This window comes from Anas platyrhynchos, chromosome 3 (genome assembly GCF_047663525.1).
Source record: "Anas platyrhynchos isolate ZD024472 breed Pekin duck chromosome 3, IASCAAS_PekinDuck_T2T, whole genome shotgun sequence".
NCBI lineage: Eukaryota > Metazoa > Chordata > Aves > Anseriformes > Anatidae > Anas > Anas platyrhynchos.
Genome location: NC_092589.1, coordinates 87,121,357 through 87,133,784, shown reverse-complemented (window position 1 = coordinate 87,133,784; position 12,428 = coordinate 87,121,357). Strand labels below are relative to the sequence as shown.

Below are 12,428 nucleotides of genomic sequence, written 5' to 3'. Positions count from 1 at the left end.
TCTTGAGAACACAGTAAAGCGTTTTATTGTTTATACTCATTTTCATTTACACATAGGAGGAACAATCAATGCAGTTCTATCACAGCAGGTGGACCATATCCTGAAACTCTAACTTTGACTGCTGAATGTACATAGACCTTTCTTAAGGTCTCATCAGATCAAAAAAAAAAAAAAAAAAAAAGTTGGGGGAAATAGGGAGGAGACCAATTTCAATAACATTATTTTATTCATGATTCATGGGCATTTATTTTGCAGGTGATACAGCTCTTCTGAAAGAGCAAACTGCTTCACTTCTTACAAAATAGACAATAATGTAATTACTTAGAGAGTTCTAAATTTTGCAGTGGTTCATGCGGTAAGGGTGTGCAACTGACACAAAATGGAAAACATGGTTACAACAGCAAATTGCTACTTCTATTCCCAGCTGGTTTATGGAAAAGGTCATTGGACTTCTTGTTTTCTGCTCTCGAGTTATGGAGTAGAAGCAAGAAGTATTTACATTATGAAGGCAACGATGAGGACAGGCTATAGATATGCAGTGCAGTTGAACAGGTCTACAACTCGTTTCTACAGTACTTGCATTTGCTATTGTTTGGAAATACAAATATAACTTTTGCACACTGCCACTTCTCACACACGTTCAGCTGAAGGAGTCATTTACAGAGTTTACTGTGATGCTCCTAATTTTTTTAAGCCTCCGTCTTTCCTTCTTCTGTGGCTCATGATGAGTGAGCAACTCTTTCCACTGAAAGAAAGAAATTACAGGTGTGCAGAAGTACAACTACGCTACCGACACAGACAGAGACAACTGTGCTCTGGTGCACACCCCTACAACCGGCTGGAGAACAAATTAAGAAGTTAAGCCTGCAAAATAAATTGAGTTTACTCTCAAACTTTTTCTTCAGTCCAGATGAATTATAGACCTTGATTCGAGGCTGCCCTCTTTTTTTTTTTTATTTTTTATTTTTTATTTTTTTTTGCAACAGATCTGCGTGACTATTGGAACAGCATCTCTGCCAGAGTCATTACACTGAAATGCAGAGCTGAGCAGTTTGGTGGCAGTATGTATTGACGTTTTTGCAGCATCATGAGTCTGGCAACTGGCTTGGGGAAGTTTCAAGCAGTGGGTCTTTACAATAGCAACTTGATTCTGCAGACAAAAAGCAAAAGATTGGCAGAATTATTAAAGTATCACAATAAAGGCGAGCGTGTCTTCTGCAGACCGTGGCACCGGGTAGAGCTATTAGCTGGCAGCCACTTTTGTCAGAGGCGCAGAAAGGCACGGTTTTTCAGCGAGTGACGAGGAACATGAAGGTGTGGAGCCTTTCCCGGTGGCTGGAGGGCAGCTTTCTTCTAAGGATCCCTGCTCCCGGCTCAGGCCGGGACTCCGACTCCATTCCCAGCCCAAGTCAGAGCCGTAAGGAGGCCAGAAAGTAGGCTGAACTTTACAAGCAGCCTTAATCTAGGGCCTGCCCTACCTTCCTCCCTTTCCTAATAATAAATAAATAAATAAGGAAACCGACGCCGGCAGCGGGGCTGCCCCCGGCCCCCGGCTGCTGCTCCCGGGGGGGGTCGGGAGGCGGCGGCGGGGGGCAGCGGCAGCCGGGCACGAGTGCGCCCTTCGGCATGCGCTAATTAGCCTAAACCGGGCATTAGCATACGAAATGGCGGCACGGGGGTTTAATGAGTGGGGGGGGGGGCGGGGGGGGAGAGAGCCGATTGCCGAGAGTCACCCCCCGGCAGCCGTGCGACACGCACAAGCACACGCACGAACACACGCGCGCACACTCGCATGCACGGGCACACGCAAGAACACACGTGCACACGCACAAGCACACGCGCACATACATGCACGCGCACACGCATGCACACACACGCACACACTCACGCACTCGTACACACGCACACACACTCACGCACCCATACACACCCTCACATGCACTCACACACACACACGCACTCTCTTGCCTCGGGGCTCGCCCCCAACCCTCCAGGCGGGCACAGAGCACCCCTGCCCAGCCGGGACCGCGCCTCTCCCCGCCGCCGTTCCCGACCCCCGCCCCCTTCGCCCCTTCCCACCCCGAGCACCGCCGCTGGGGGGGCCGGGGGACACCCACCTGTGGCGTCGGGCACGGGCGTGCATGGGGGCAGCCCCGGCGAACACATCGCATTCAACATTTTCAGCTTGTGCATCGGAAACGTATGAGTTTGTGGAAAGCTTGTTTGAAGTCTTCGTTCGACATCGTATAGATGATGGGGTTGATGAGGGAGTTGAGATATCCGAGCCACGTGAAAAAGTCAAAGATGGCCATGTGGAACCAGCAAGCGTCCTTGCAAATAGGCAACACCAGGCTGATGATGAAAAAGGGCAGCCAACAGACGATGAAGGCTCCTAAAATAATCCCTAAAGTCTTTGTAGCTTTCCGCTCTCTAGCGGCCGTGAGCTTCTTCTTCTCCAGCAGGGCGTCCGAAACCTTCACCTTCACCTGGTTCATGTACACGGGCGAGCCCGTTTCGCTGGATCCCTCGGGGGCCTTGGAGTTTATGGACGTGACGGAGGAGGACGACCCCGGGGAGTCCGTGATCAGCTGAGCCCGAGTTAGTCTTTTACCCGCTTTCTTTGGCGTCTGCTTCAAAATCCTCGATCTGGCTTCCACGTAGATTCTCCCGTAGAGGGCTATCAGCAGCAAAGTGGGGAAGTAGAAGGCTCCCACCGTGGAGTACACGGTGTAGAGGACGTGGTCCGTGTTCACCACACAGTGAGAGACTTCCTCGGCCTTCGCCTGCCGCCAAAACAAGGGGGGCATGGAGATGCAGATGGAGAAGACCCACACCAGGGCGATCATGCCCGCTGCCCGCTTGGGAGTCCTTTTCGTGGAGTACTCGACGGCGTCGGTGATCGCCCAGTAGCGGTCCAGGGCGATGACACAGAGGTGCAGGATGGACGCCGTGCAACAGGTGATGTCCGAGGACAGCCAGATATCGCAGACGATCTGGCCCAGCGTCCACTTGCCGGTCACAGTGTACACGGTGCTGATGGGCATGACGAGGATGGAGACGAGGAGGTCGGTGACGGCCAGCGAGGCGATGAGATAGTTGGCCGGCGTGTGGAGTTTCCTCGTCTGGTAGACCGTGGCGATGACAAAGGCGTTGGAGAGCACCGTGGCCAGGGTGACGAGCGCCAGGACGACGGCGAGCACGATCTTCCCGGAGAGGGGGGTGGCATCTTGGTAGATCCCTTCCTCGGCGCTGCAGTTTCGCCCGTGGTAAGAGTCGTTGGCGGGGAGCAGCGGCGCCCGGCAGGGGCTCGCCGGCTCCATCCCTCCGCGGCCGCCGCCCCCGCAGACGGCGGAGCTCGGCTCGGCACGGCACGGCACGGCTCGGCGGGGCTCTACCCCGGCAGGACCCCGTGGGCGCCGGGGGAGGGCTGCAGCATCCCCGCTCCGGCACCACCTCCCCGCCCGCCCTTCCGGGAGCGCGGAGCTGCCTCACTCCCCGCGGGCCGGGGAGCGGGGGGCAGCGGGGGCCGGCTGAGCCCGCTGTCCCCGCCGCCTCATCGCCCCGCCGCCTCCCCGCCGAGCCCCGGGCATGGGGCTCCGGCCGCCCCTAGGCGCAGCCCCGCCGCCCGCCGCCCCGCTCCGCGTCTCGACGGCCGCAGAGGCAGCGGGGCCGCCGCATGCCCGCGGGCGGCGGCTGCGGCCCCCCCCGGGCTCCGGGCGCGACGGCTGCGAGGGGAGCGGAGCCGCCCCCCCGGGCCCGGCCTTTACGCGCAGCCCGCGGCGGCCAGCGGGCAGCAGCGGCAGCCGCGGGTGCGGGAGGAGCGGGAGGAGGAGGAGGAGGAGGAAGAGGAGGGTCCGCGGGAGGCACGGGGGGAGACCACCTCCCATGGCGCCCCGCCGCGGGCCATGCTGTCGGGGCACCGGCCCGGCCGGTGTGAGGGAGCGCCGAGCGGCCGCCGCCCTTTATATAGCCCGCGGCGCGGCGCCGCTCCGCCGGCACCGAGCAACCGGTGCGGCTCCGGGCGGGCTGCCCGCCTGCCCGCGGAGGAGGAGCCGCCGCCTCCCAGCGCCCTCCCTCCCGCCCCCCATCCACCGCCCGACGGGGGGGGCCGGCTCGCCCCGGCCCCTCGCACCGCCCCGGTCCCCCCCGGTTCCCCCGTCTCTGCCTTTGCAGGCGTCGGGAAGGGGATGGGGATGGCGAGCGGCACCCCTCCGCCGCCTCCCCCCGCAGCCCGGTGGGGCTGGGGAGATGCTCGGCTCCCCACGGATGCCTCCGGTCCCTGCTGGAGCGTGGGGAAGGGCAGCCCGGAGGGTCCCGGTGCCGCCGGGGCTGGGCGTCCCGCCGGGGCACAGCGCCCGCTTTGCGCTTAAGCCTCGTAGCAATCCAGCGCCTCCCGGGCTGGAGCTTCCGTGCCCTTCTTTTTATTTCACTTCTTTGTAACGTGCTTGGGAACAGCACAGCCGCGAGCGAACCGCCCCGAAGTGCCCTGCAGGATCCCCGAGTGCTCGGGAAAGGCGCTGCGGGGACAGGAGGTGCACGGGGATCGCGTGTGTCCGTGTCACTGAGCCCCTGCCGGCGTCTCTTCTCTGCGGCCGCCAGAAAGTTTGGCACGCAAAAGGAGAGGCGAGCCGGCTTTTTGCTGGGTCAGTGTACTCCAAGCTCAGTGAAATGCCTGCTCCAGCCCTCTAGTGAATCTCCCAAAGAAGCCACGACAAAACGTCCAAAAGAGAGGCAAGGCTTTGAGCCTGAAGGCATGTCTGTGCGCACCTGCACACACCGCCGCCTCCCCAAGCTCCCTGTAAACTCAGCGCTCCTGCCTCGCTGGTTTGCCCTGTGGCAGCAAGGCAGCCTGTCTCTGTCTGTGTCCCCTGTCCATCCTGGGCACCACGTCTGCCCTCAGCACCGCGCAGGGCAAGGCACCTCTTTGTTCTGCCTGGGACGCTGAGTTTATGGGTGAGAAAACTCATCACCCTGTTGGAAATCCTTAAGGAAGACGGACCTGAGAAGATGCAGGTCAAGGACGGATCGCAAGAAGAGGCTGGGGAGGAAGGATCGGGGTGCAGAGGGGTGAGGAAAATCCAGGAAAAGAAGCACAAAACTGAGGGAGAACCGAGGCTGCACGGCAATGTGGGAAAACCAGAGTCCTCAGGGATGATCCTTCCCCTCCCCATCGCAGCGCTGGGCAGCGTGCCCTGATCTTGGGATGTGCTCAGTATCTACATGTCCCCTGAGATCAAAAGGCAGGGACACAAGCTTGACATTTTGCAAAATTTGTCCCAGATCTGCTCTTTTAAGAGCTCTCTCTCAGGTGGGGAGAGGATTGCTTTGGATTAATCAGTGTGGTAGTCGAGGTTTGCCTATGTTCACCAAACTGTCAAAAAGGTGAAGTACCAACAAGCCTTTCTGTTTTCCCAGGAGGTCTTGGGATAAGGTTTAGTCTGTTACCATGCTTTTATTTTATGGTGTCTCCTTGTGCTCAATGGAGCCTAGTAATTGGTTGGAGCCCCTAGGCTTTACCACGTTACAAATAATAATACAGTGCTATCTACATCCTTCTGGTCTCTTTGCTGGGCAAAGATTCTATAATCCTAGTTTCTAATACACTCTGCTGTTCCTTCCAGTTTTGCTGAGCATTTCTGGCTGAATTTAGTTGTGCTTAAGTTGGCAGCTGCCCTCTAGCCTCCATAGCTCAATATGTTTCCCAAAAAGGGCTACATATGTGAGCCTGATTTAAATGTAAAACACCAGCAATAACAAGACCGATTCCTATCCCCTTCATTCAGTTTTGGAACTGTTTTCCACTTGCAGGAAGGCTCTTCTGATAAAATTACATAGCCTCCAAGGGTAATTTTCTAACCTGGTCACTGCCTTCAGCTAAGTCATATAATGCAAATACTGTGTGAATGGGTGATGAGTTCTGCACACCCTCTTGATGTTGTCATTCACTATAAAATGTTTGTGTTCCTCTAAGCAGTGCTTTTGCTGTTCTTCTTCATTAATTCTGGGTTATTTTCTATCGGTAATCATAATTCATTGCTTCCCTCTTTGTCTTGGCAGGAAGATGCTTTTCTTCTTCCTTGTTTGATTTCTTCTGCAATGTTGCCTTGTTTTTACTCAGTTATGGAGTACTCCTGCCAGCGGCCAGGAACGTGCTCATCCAGGTTTTCCCAGGTTTAGCTCTGGTGACTTCAGTTGACTTCCCATGGGAAGCTGGTCCCCCTGCCAGGCTCAGAAGTCATTCCCTATCCTTCCCCCTGGGGCTTCAGTTTGGGGTTTGAAATAGCTGCAGCTACAACGTAAAGGCAGCTTCATAACAGTGCTCCATGTCATGGACCTGGTGCTGTGCAGGTGGGGTGGTGAGGACGTGTGCCCACCCAGGTACTTCAGGCAGTGTGTGGTGGTTCCCAGAATTCGTGTCACAGCAGGCGGTGCTCAGCTTTTCAGAAGTTACCCTTTCTCTGTGCCCAGCCAGGCTGCCCACAGCCCCATGCCGTGGCTGGGCTCCCACAGGGCAAGGCTTGACAGAAGCAGGAGCCAGCTGGATCGTCAATAAAAAGTACCAGAGTCTTGGAGCACCAGTCGGAAACATATTGTGAATCATATGTATTATCACATGAATGATCGTATCTCACTGCTGTGCTGCCACTGCAAAGCTTGTATTTCAAAGCTGAAGCCATGCCCGTTGTTTACCTTCCCCTCTCCTAACTGGATCTGAAAAGATGCTTATGGGAAGAGACTCTATTTCCTGAAGCTTTTGGCTTCTGTGCAGAGGCATGCATAAAATTAATTTCTTTCTGCTGGCGTACAACTATTAATACTTCTTATATGCAGGTTTTCATGTACTAAAATACCAAAGTACAGAAATTGCAATGAAAACCAGGCATGTTACTGGTTTATTGCATCACAAACCACCCGTGAATAATTACTGATATGGCATAAATATCGTCAATGACTTATGAATAAATTAGAGAGAGGGAGAGCAGACATGCAGAAAGAAGCCCACGTATCAGAAATGGAAAGCTTTCATCCTACATCCAGATCTGGGCTGACCACAGATAATTTTGTGTCAGTTTTGGCTTTGGGGTCTTTTAGGTTTATTTGAACATGGGGCTAAGTGCGCAATATAAACTTCACCTCTGCCCTTGCCTCAGGTGGCAAGTTGTGTGCAATGCCATCTGTAGCCTCCTGCACTGTGATGAGATTCATCCTCATATTTTAAATAATGAAATTCTGAGTCCTTCTGTTAGCAAAGATAACCTTCACTATGTAAATCAACGCAGTGCTATTTTGTTGAGTTTGCCAACAGACAAATAACGCTAATATATGTTATGTGAAGTTTCTCAATGTTAACTCTGCAATATAGCTGAGGCCATTTAAATGCCAACACTTTTAAGTCACTAGTCAAAATAAAAACACCCAGCTTGAGTTACTGAAATTTAATTATAAGGAACAGCTGGGGCTGGTTTTGATTTTGACTCAAAGGACCCAGAAAAAGAAAAAAGCACATGGTCTTCGTAGGCACACATACACACTTTCTCATCCCAAAGGAATGAAGCCAGATTGAGTTATCTCCTTATTCTTCATACTGGTCTGATACAGGTGCTGAAAAATGCACTCAAATACCCTGCAAGAAGTATTCAATTACTCTTTAAGTAGACAAGTGGGGTCAAACAAAAAAGAAACTCCAGTTCCCCCTTAAACCATCTCTATATTTCATCTCCAGATACAGCTTCCACCCTGACAAACTTCATTTTATGGAGGAAGTAGTAGAGCTTGGCAGCTGTTCCTCATTCGGTTACGGGGTTTGCTCGTTAATGATGTTCTTGGAGATGCTCCACAGGAAACCATTTCAATCCTGCCCCATCGCCTCTCCTTCCACGCTGTCCATTATTCTCCTGCTCTGCTACAGAGCAGAAGAAAAGACTGGTTGTGTGAAAAGGGCTGTTGCCACCTTGTTATTGTGGTTTCCATCTGAGGTTGCTGGAGCTTCTAATTTGCAGGGAGATCAGTGCAAATGCCTGTTTTGTAGCAAGAGAGTCTGGCTGAACCATCCCTACGGTTCAGGCAGTGTTTCGTTGTACACCTGAGGGACTTTAAACACACCAGGATCTGTTTGCCATGAAATTCATGCAGATCTGCTGGGGAACGAGCCATAGGAAACAGTCGCGATGCCACAACAAAAAGGCACAGCTGCCTACCAAGACTGAAAGTGGATGGCATAATATTAAACTCCAGTTTGTCATGTAAGGGAAAAAAAAAAAAAAAAAAGAAGAAAAAAAAAAAAGGCATCTGTTCAGCATGAAGGGAAAGGACCCTTCATTTAGACTCTGTAGGGATTCAAATGAAAAACGTGTTATGTTGTATGCTCAGCCCTGGCAGAAGATAAATCACCCACTTTCAGGTATGGACTTGGATTGGGTTTAAAGCTTTGGCCCACTTCAGTATGTTCAGATCTTTCTGCAACAGAGGGTGAAATCTGTAAGGGTTTCCTTCCAGGATCCATGGTTGATTTCAAATGGTTCCCAAATAACAAGTTTTCAGAAATGAAATGTTGAACTCTCTGTAAAAATAAATAAATAAATAAATAAAATAAAGTCTGCATGCACACATTTTAACGCAACAAGCTACTAATGCAGAAAGCTTGTGCAGTGAAGTGAATCACAGTGAAGAAGTAAAATTACAGAAAATTAGGAATCAGATCTTTTCTATGTGAAATAAACACGTCAACGCTGACTTAAGGGGAACTGCAAATATTTATTCCTACTAGAAATCTGGTTCTTCTGCATGGTTAATTAATATTTATCTAGGAAAGAATGTAACGTGCTAAGCCCACTGCCACTACATGTAAGCATTCTCTAGTCTTCTTTTTTCCCGGAGGTAATCAGAAAGAAGGGGCTTTTGCTGATATGCAGATATGGGCTGCTAATTTAATAAAAAAATTTATCCATTAATCCGAGTCCTTTTAGAATGTCAGTGTTGTTTACTAGTTGGCGTTTTCTTCTGCAGTATGAGACTCAGTTGCAAAATTTAGTTGACTATTGTGCTTCACCACAGAGGCTTAGAGAGAGGGTCCTACAACATGAAAAAATTCAGAGAAGGAAGAAATTCTGAAGGCCACAAAAATATTGTAGGCTCGGTTTCATTAGCAAACTTTGGCAGCAGGACTAAAGCAGTAGCAAATGGCTATGGCACTATTCGGATGCCAGAGCTTGATGAGGTCAGGAAGTCCTTCATGAGAGTTGGGGTATGCACTCTTACTCTCAGAAGTGCTTTGCAAAGTAGCGTGCAGCTGAAGGTCTCATTCTGGTAATGAGTGAGAGTTTCTGCAAACCTATGAGGTCCAGCATAATCTGGTCTTGGTGTGAAGCTGTTATGAAACTTTAGGTCTGGATGCTGTACTGTGTGAAATTAATTCCACCAAAGAATAATCTAGCCAGCAAAGGTCATAGTCTGTGCATCTCTCTCTTTGAGGAGGAGAACAAAGACTCTGAGACTCAAAAGCCTCAGAAGAGATAGATAAATAAAATTGTGTCACTCAGAAGCTGTGGATGCCCCATCCCTTGAAGTGTTTGAAGGAAAGATGGATTTGGCTTTGAGCACCCTGGTCTAGTGGGAGATGCCCCTGCCCATGGCGGGGGGTGAGGGTGGGGGAGTTGGGGGGGGAAGAGTGGAACTGGGTGTTCTTTAAGGTCCCTTCCAACCCAAACCATTCTGTGATTCTATGATTCTGCCAAATTTGAGACAATGGTACTTGTCACTGACTGGAAGCAGACCTGTGTCTCACTTTATCTTGAGAAAAATAACCAGGTAAAACTGCAGATCCAGCAGCCTCACCCCAGTGATTTAATGAGGCTGCTGTACAGAGTGCCACCTAATATGTGGCCTGTTATTTTCCAATCTTTTCATTATCCAGATTGTTTAACTAACAGCTGTCATAGATGTCTGTAAAACTGTATTTCTTTATGTCTAGTGGATTTCTGTGTTTACTGGGGAAGGGAATGCTTAACTGTAAAATATAGATGTGATCTCTGTTTAGAACAGTATCTTTTATTTTTCTTTACAGGAAGAAGTCAGTGTTCAAGGATTGAGGTCTCAGGTCAAAACATACCCAGATAAAGGTTTGCACTGGTCTCAAAAATACCTTGCTTCTGTGTGCAGCCTTTAAAATGTTAAAGGATTTTAAAAACTTGAAACCTGGTCTTGTCATCCTTTGCAAGTTTGATTCCATGACTATGCAAGCAGAATCAGACAAATTTATTTTTTGTTTTTTATATTTCAGTTGGGAATTTCATGGGTTTCCCTCTCCTTCCTTGGGAAAATCTTGTTACTTACCTTACACAGACAAAGCTATAAAATACATCTCTTTTCTGTCTGGTTATTTGTCATACATCTGTTTTTTTGTCTGTCTGCCTCTTCCTTTCTCTCTAATGAACACTAGTTCTATGCAACCAATGGCATTTAGATTTTTCTGTAAGTAGCTGGAATTAAGAAGTTAAGCTACTCATGATTCAGGACAAATTAGCAGAAATATAAATCGTCACACTTTAAGAAAAAAACTCACCTACTACCTAAAAAGTACTTGAGAAGAAACGTTCTCTCTACACACATTTTTCCATAATGGTTCACTATTCACTAAAGGCATGCTGAGTATATAGTTCACCTCTTTAAGAACAAAACAAGGCTTCCAAGGCCAGTCTTCTTACTCAGCACAAGAAAAATACACATCAAAAAAAAAAAAAAAAAAAAAAAAAAAAAAAAAAGCAACCTGGAGCTCCCTTTGGGCTTCTCTCTCTTGGCTTTTTGATTGTCCTTGAACATTCTCTGGGCTTGGACACTAAAACTTGGGGATTTCTACGCTCCAAAACCCCAAGCCCTGTGTAAGGTGCTGGTAAAACCTAGGGTGAAGTTATTTCATTGGCCAAGCTGCCTCTCTTTAGGTTGAGGTAAAGAACTTTAGCAGCTGGCTCCCTATCATGTTAAATTTCAGCTACATTTTTTCTAGCCTCAGAAACGACACTATACCTGCCTAAACGCTACCATTTCCATTGCCTGCTGTTGTGACCAAGACCCCCTCTTCTCTTCATCCCTTCTTTGTGCATCCTCTCAGACTGCAGTTCATAAGACCAGGTACTACCTCTGTGCTCTGTGTTTGCAGTGCCTTGAAAATAGATTTGAGTTTCCCAATCCTGGATTTTGAGTGGCCTACTATAAATTTCTTTTATATCAATAGTTGCTACTTAACAGCATTTTTCCAATGAAGACAAGCTGAGAGAGTTCAGCCTGGAGAAGAAAAGGCTTTGGGGAGACCTTATAGCAGCTTTCAGTACCTAAAGGGGGCCTACAGGAAAGCTGGAAAGGGACTCCTTGTCAGGGAGTATAGACACAGGGCAAGGGGGAATGGCTATAAACTAAAAGAGGGTAGATTTAGAATAGATATCAGTATAAATTCTTTACTCAGAGGTGGAGAGGTACTGGCACAAATTGTCCAAAGAAGCTGTGGATGTCATCTCCCTTGAAGTGGTCAAGACTAGGTTGGATGGGGCTTTGCGCAAATAGATTTAGTGGAATATTTTCCTACTGTGGCGGGGGAGTTGGAATTAGATGGTCTTTAAGGTCACTTCCAACCCAAACCATTCTGTGACTCTATGATTCCTTTTCTGCTCTTTTATATCTGTACAGTTCAGAAATCACTTTTTTCAGTGATCCAAGGCTGATACTAGGCATACCCTTACCAATGCATGACTGATCTACATCAGATGGCATGGTCAGTGCATCAGCGAGTTCAAAATAAGATCAACCAGAACCTACAAATTCCTCTTTTTCTTTAAGAAAAACTGGAATGCTTTGCTATTTAAAAAAGGTAATAAGAAATGTCCCTTATCACTCTTATGCAACTATTCAAAAATAAAAGAAAGTAGGAGAACAGACTATTAACATACAGTGTGTTCCAATTCAATATTCACCATCGCTTCTATGGCAGCTCTGAATTCTGAGCTGTAGAGATAAAAGGGGGAATAATACAGGAAAAAATATTCCCAAAGGCCAGGGTTTGTGAAGCAAAGAGAGTGATTGCCCTTCCCATTCTGCACTTGCACTTAATCTGTCCAAAGAGATCAAATTCTCCAAAGTGTCCCCAACTGAGAATTTCTCACTTAACTTTTGATTATAAGAATTGCTGGTTTCATCTTAAGTAATTCTGCCTAACCTCTGCCTTAAGTGGATAAACTTAGAATAAAACTTCAGGCACCTGGGCAGGACAGACAGGACCTCTATTCACAGCAGCCTTCCTGGTCTTTTTCTCTCTCCTTCAGCTGTAGTGCAAATATTGGCATTTATTCTAAGTAAGCTGTTTCATTGCCTCGGCAAGGCAGGCTGTCTTACTGGCTTAGTACTGTATGCAATATCAGTTGTTGATTCACTCTTTTCTT

The 12,428-nt window shown here is 48.9% G+C and overlaps 1 protein-coding gene across 1 annotated transcript; it reads right to left on the bottom strand.

Moving 5' to 3' along the window:
* On the bottom strand, positions 1–3,988 carry HTR1B (5-hydroxytryptamine receptor 1B). The gene is made up of 2 exons (XM_005017869.4): positions 2,118–3,988; positions 1–1,150 (listed from the first exon to the last, which is right to left on the bottom strand). The coding sequence occupies exon 1, from the start codon at positions 3,318–3,320 to the stop codon at positions 2,181–2,183; it is 1,140 nt and encodes a 379-aa protein (XP_005017926.3). The 5' UTR covers positions 3,321–3,988; the 3' UTR covers positions 1–1,150; positions 2,118–2,180.
* Positions 3,989–12,428: the final 8,440 nt, after the last annotated feature.

Coding starts and splice junctions, on each gene's coding strand:
- HTR1B (XM_005017869.4), bottom strand. CDS start 3,320: ATGGAGCCGGCGAGCCCCTGCCGGGCGCCGCTGCTCCCCGCCAACGAC.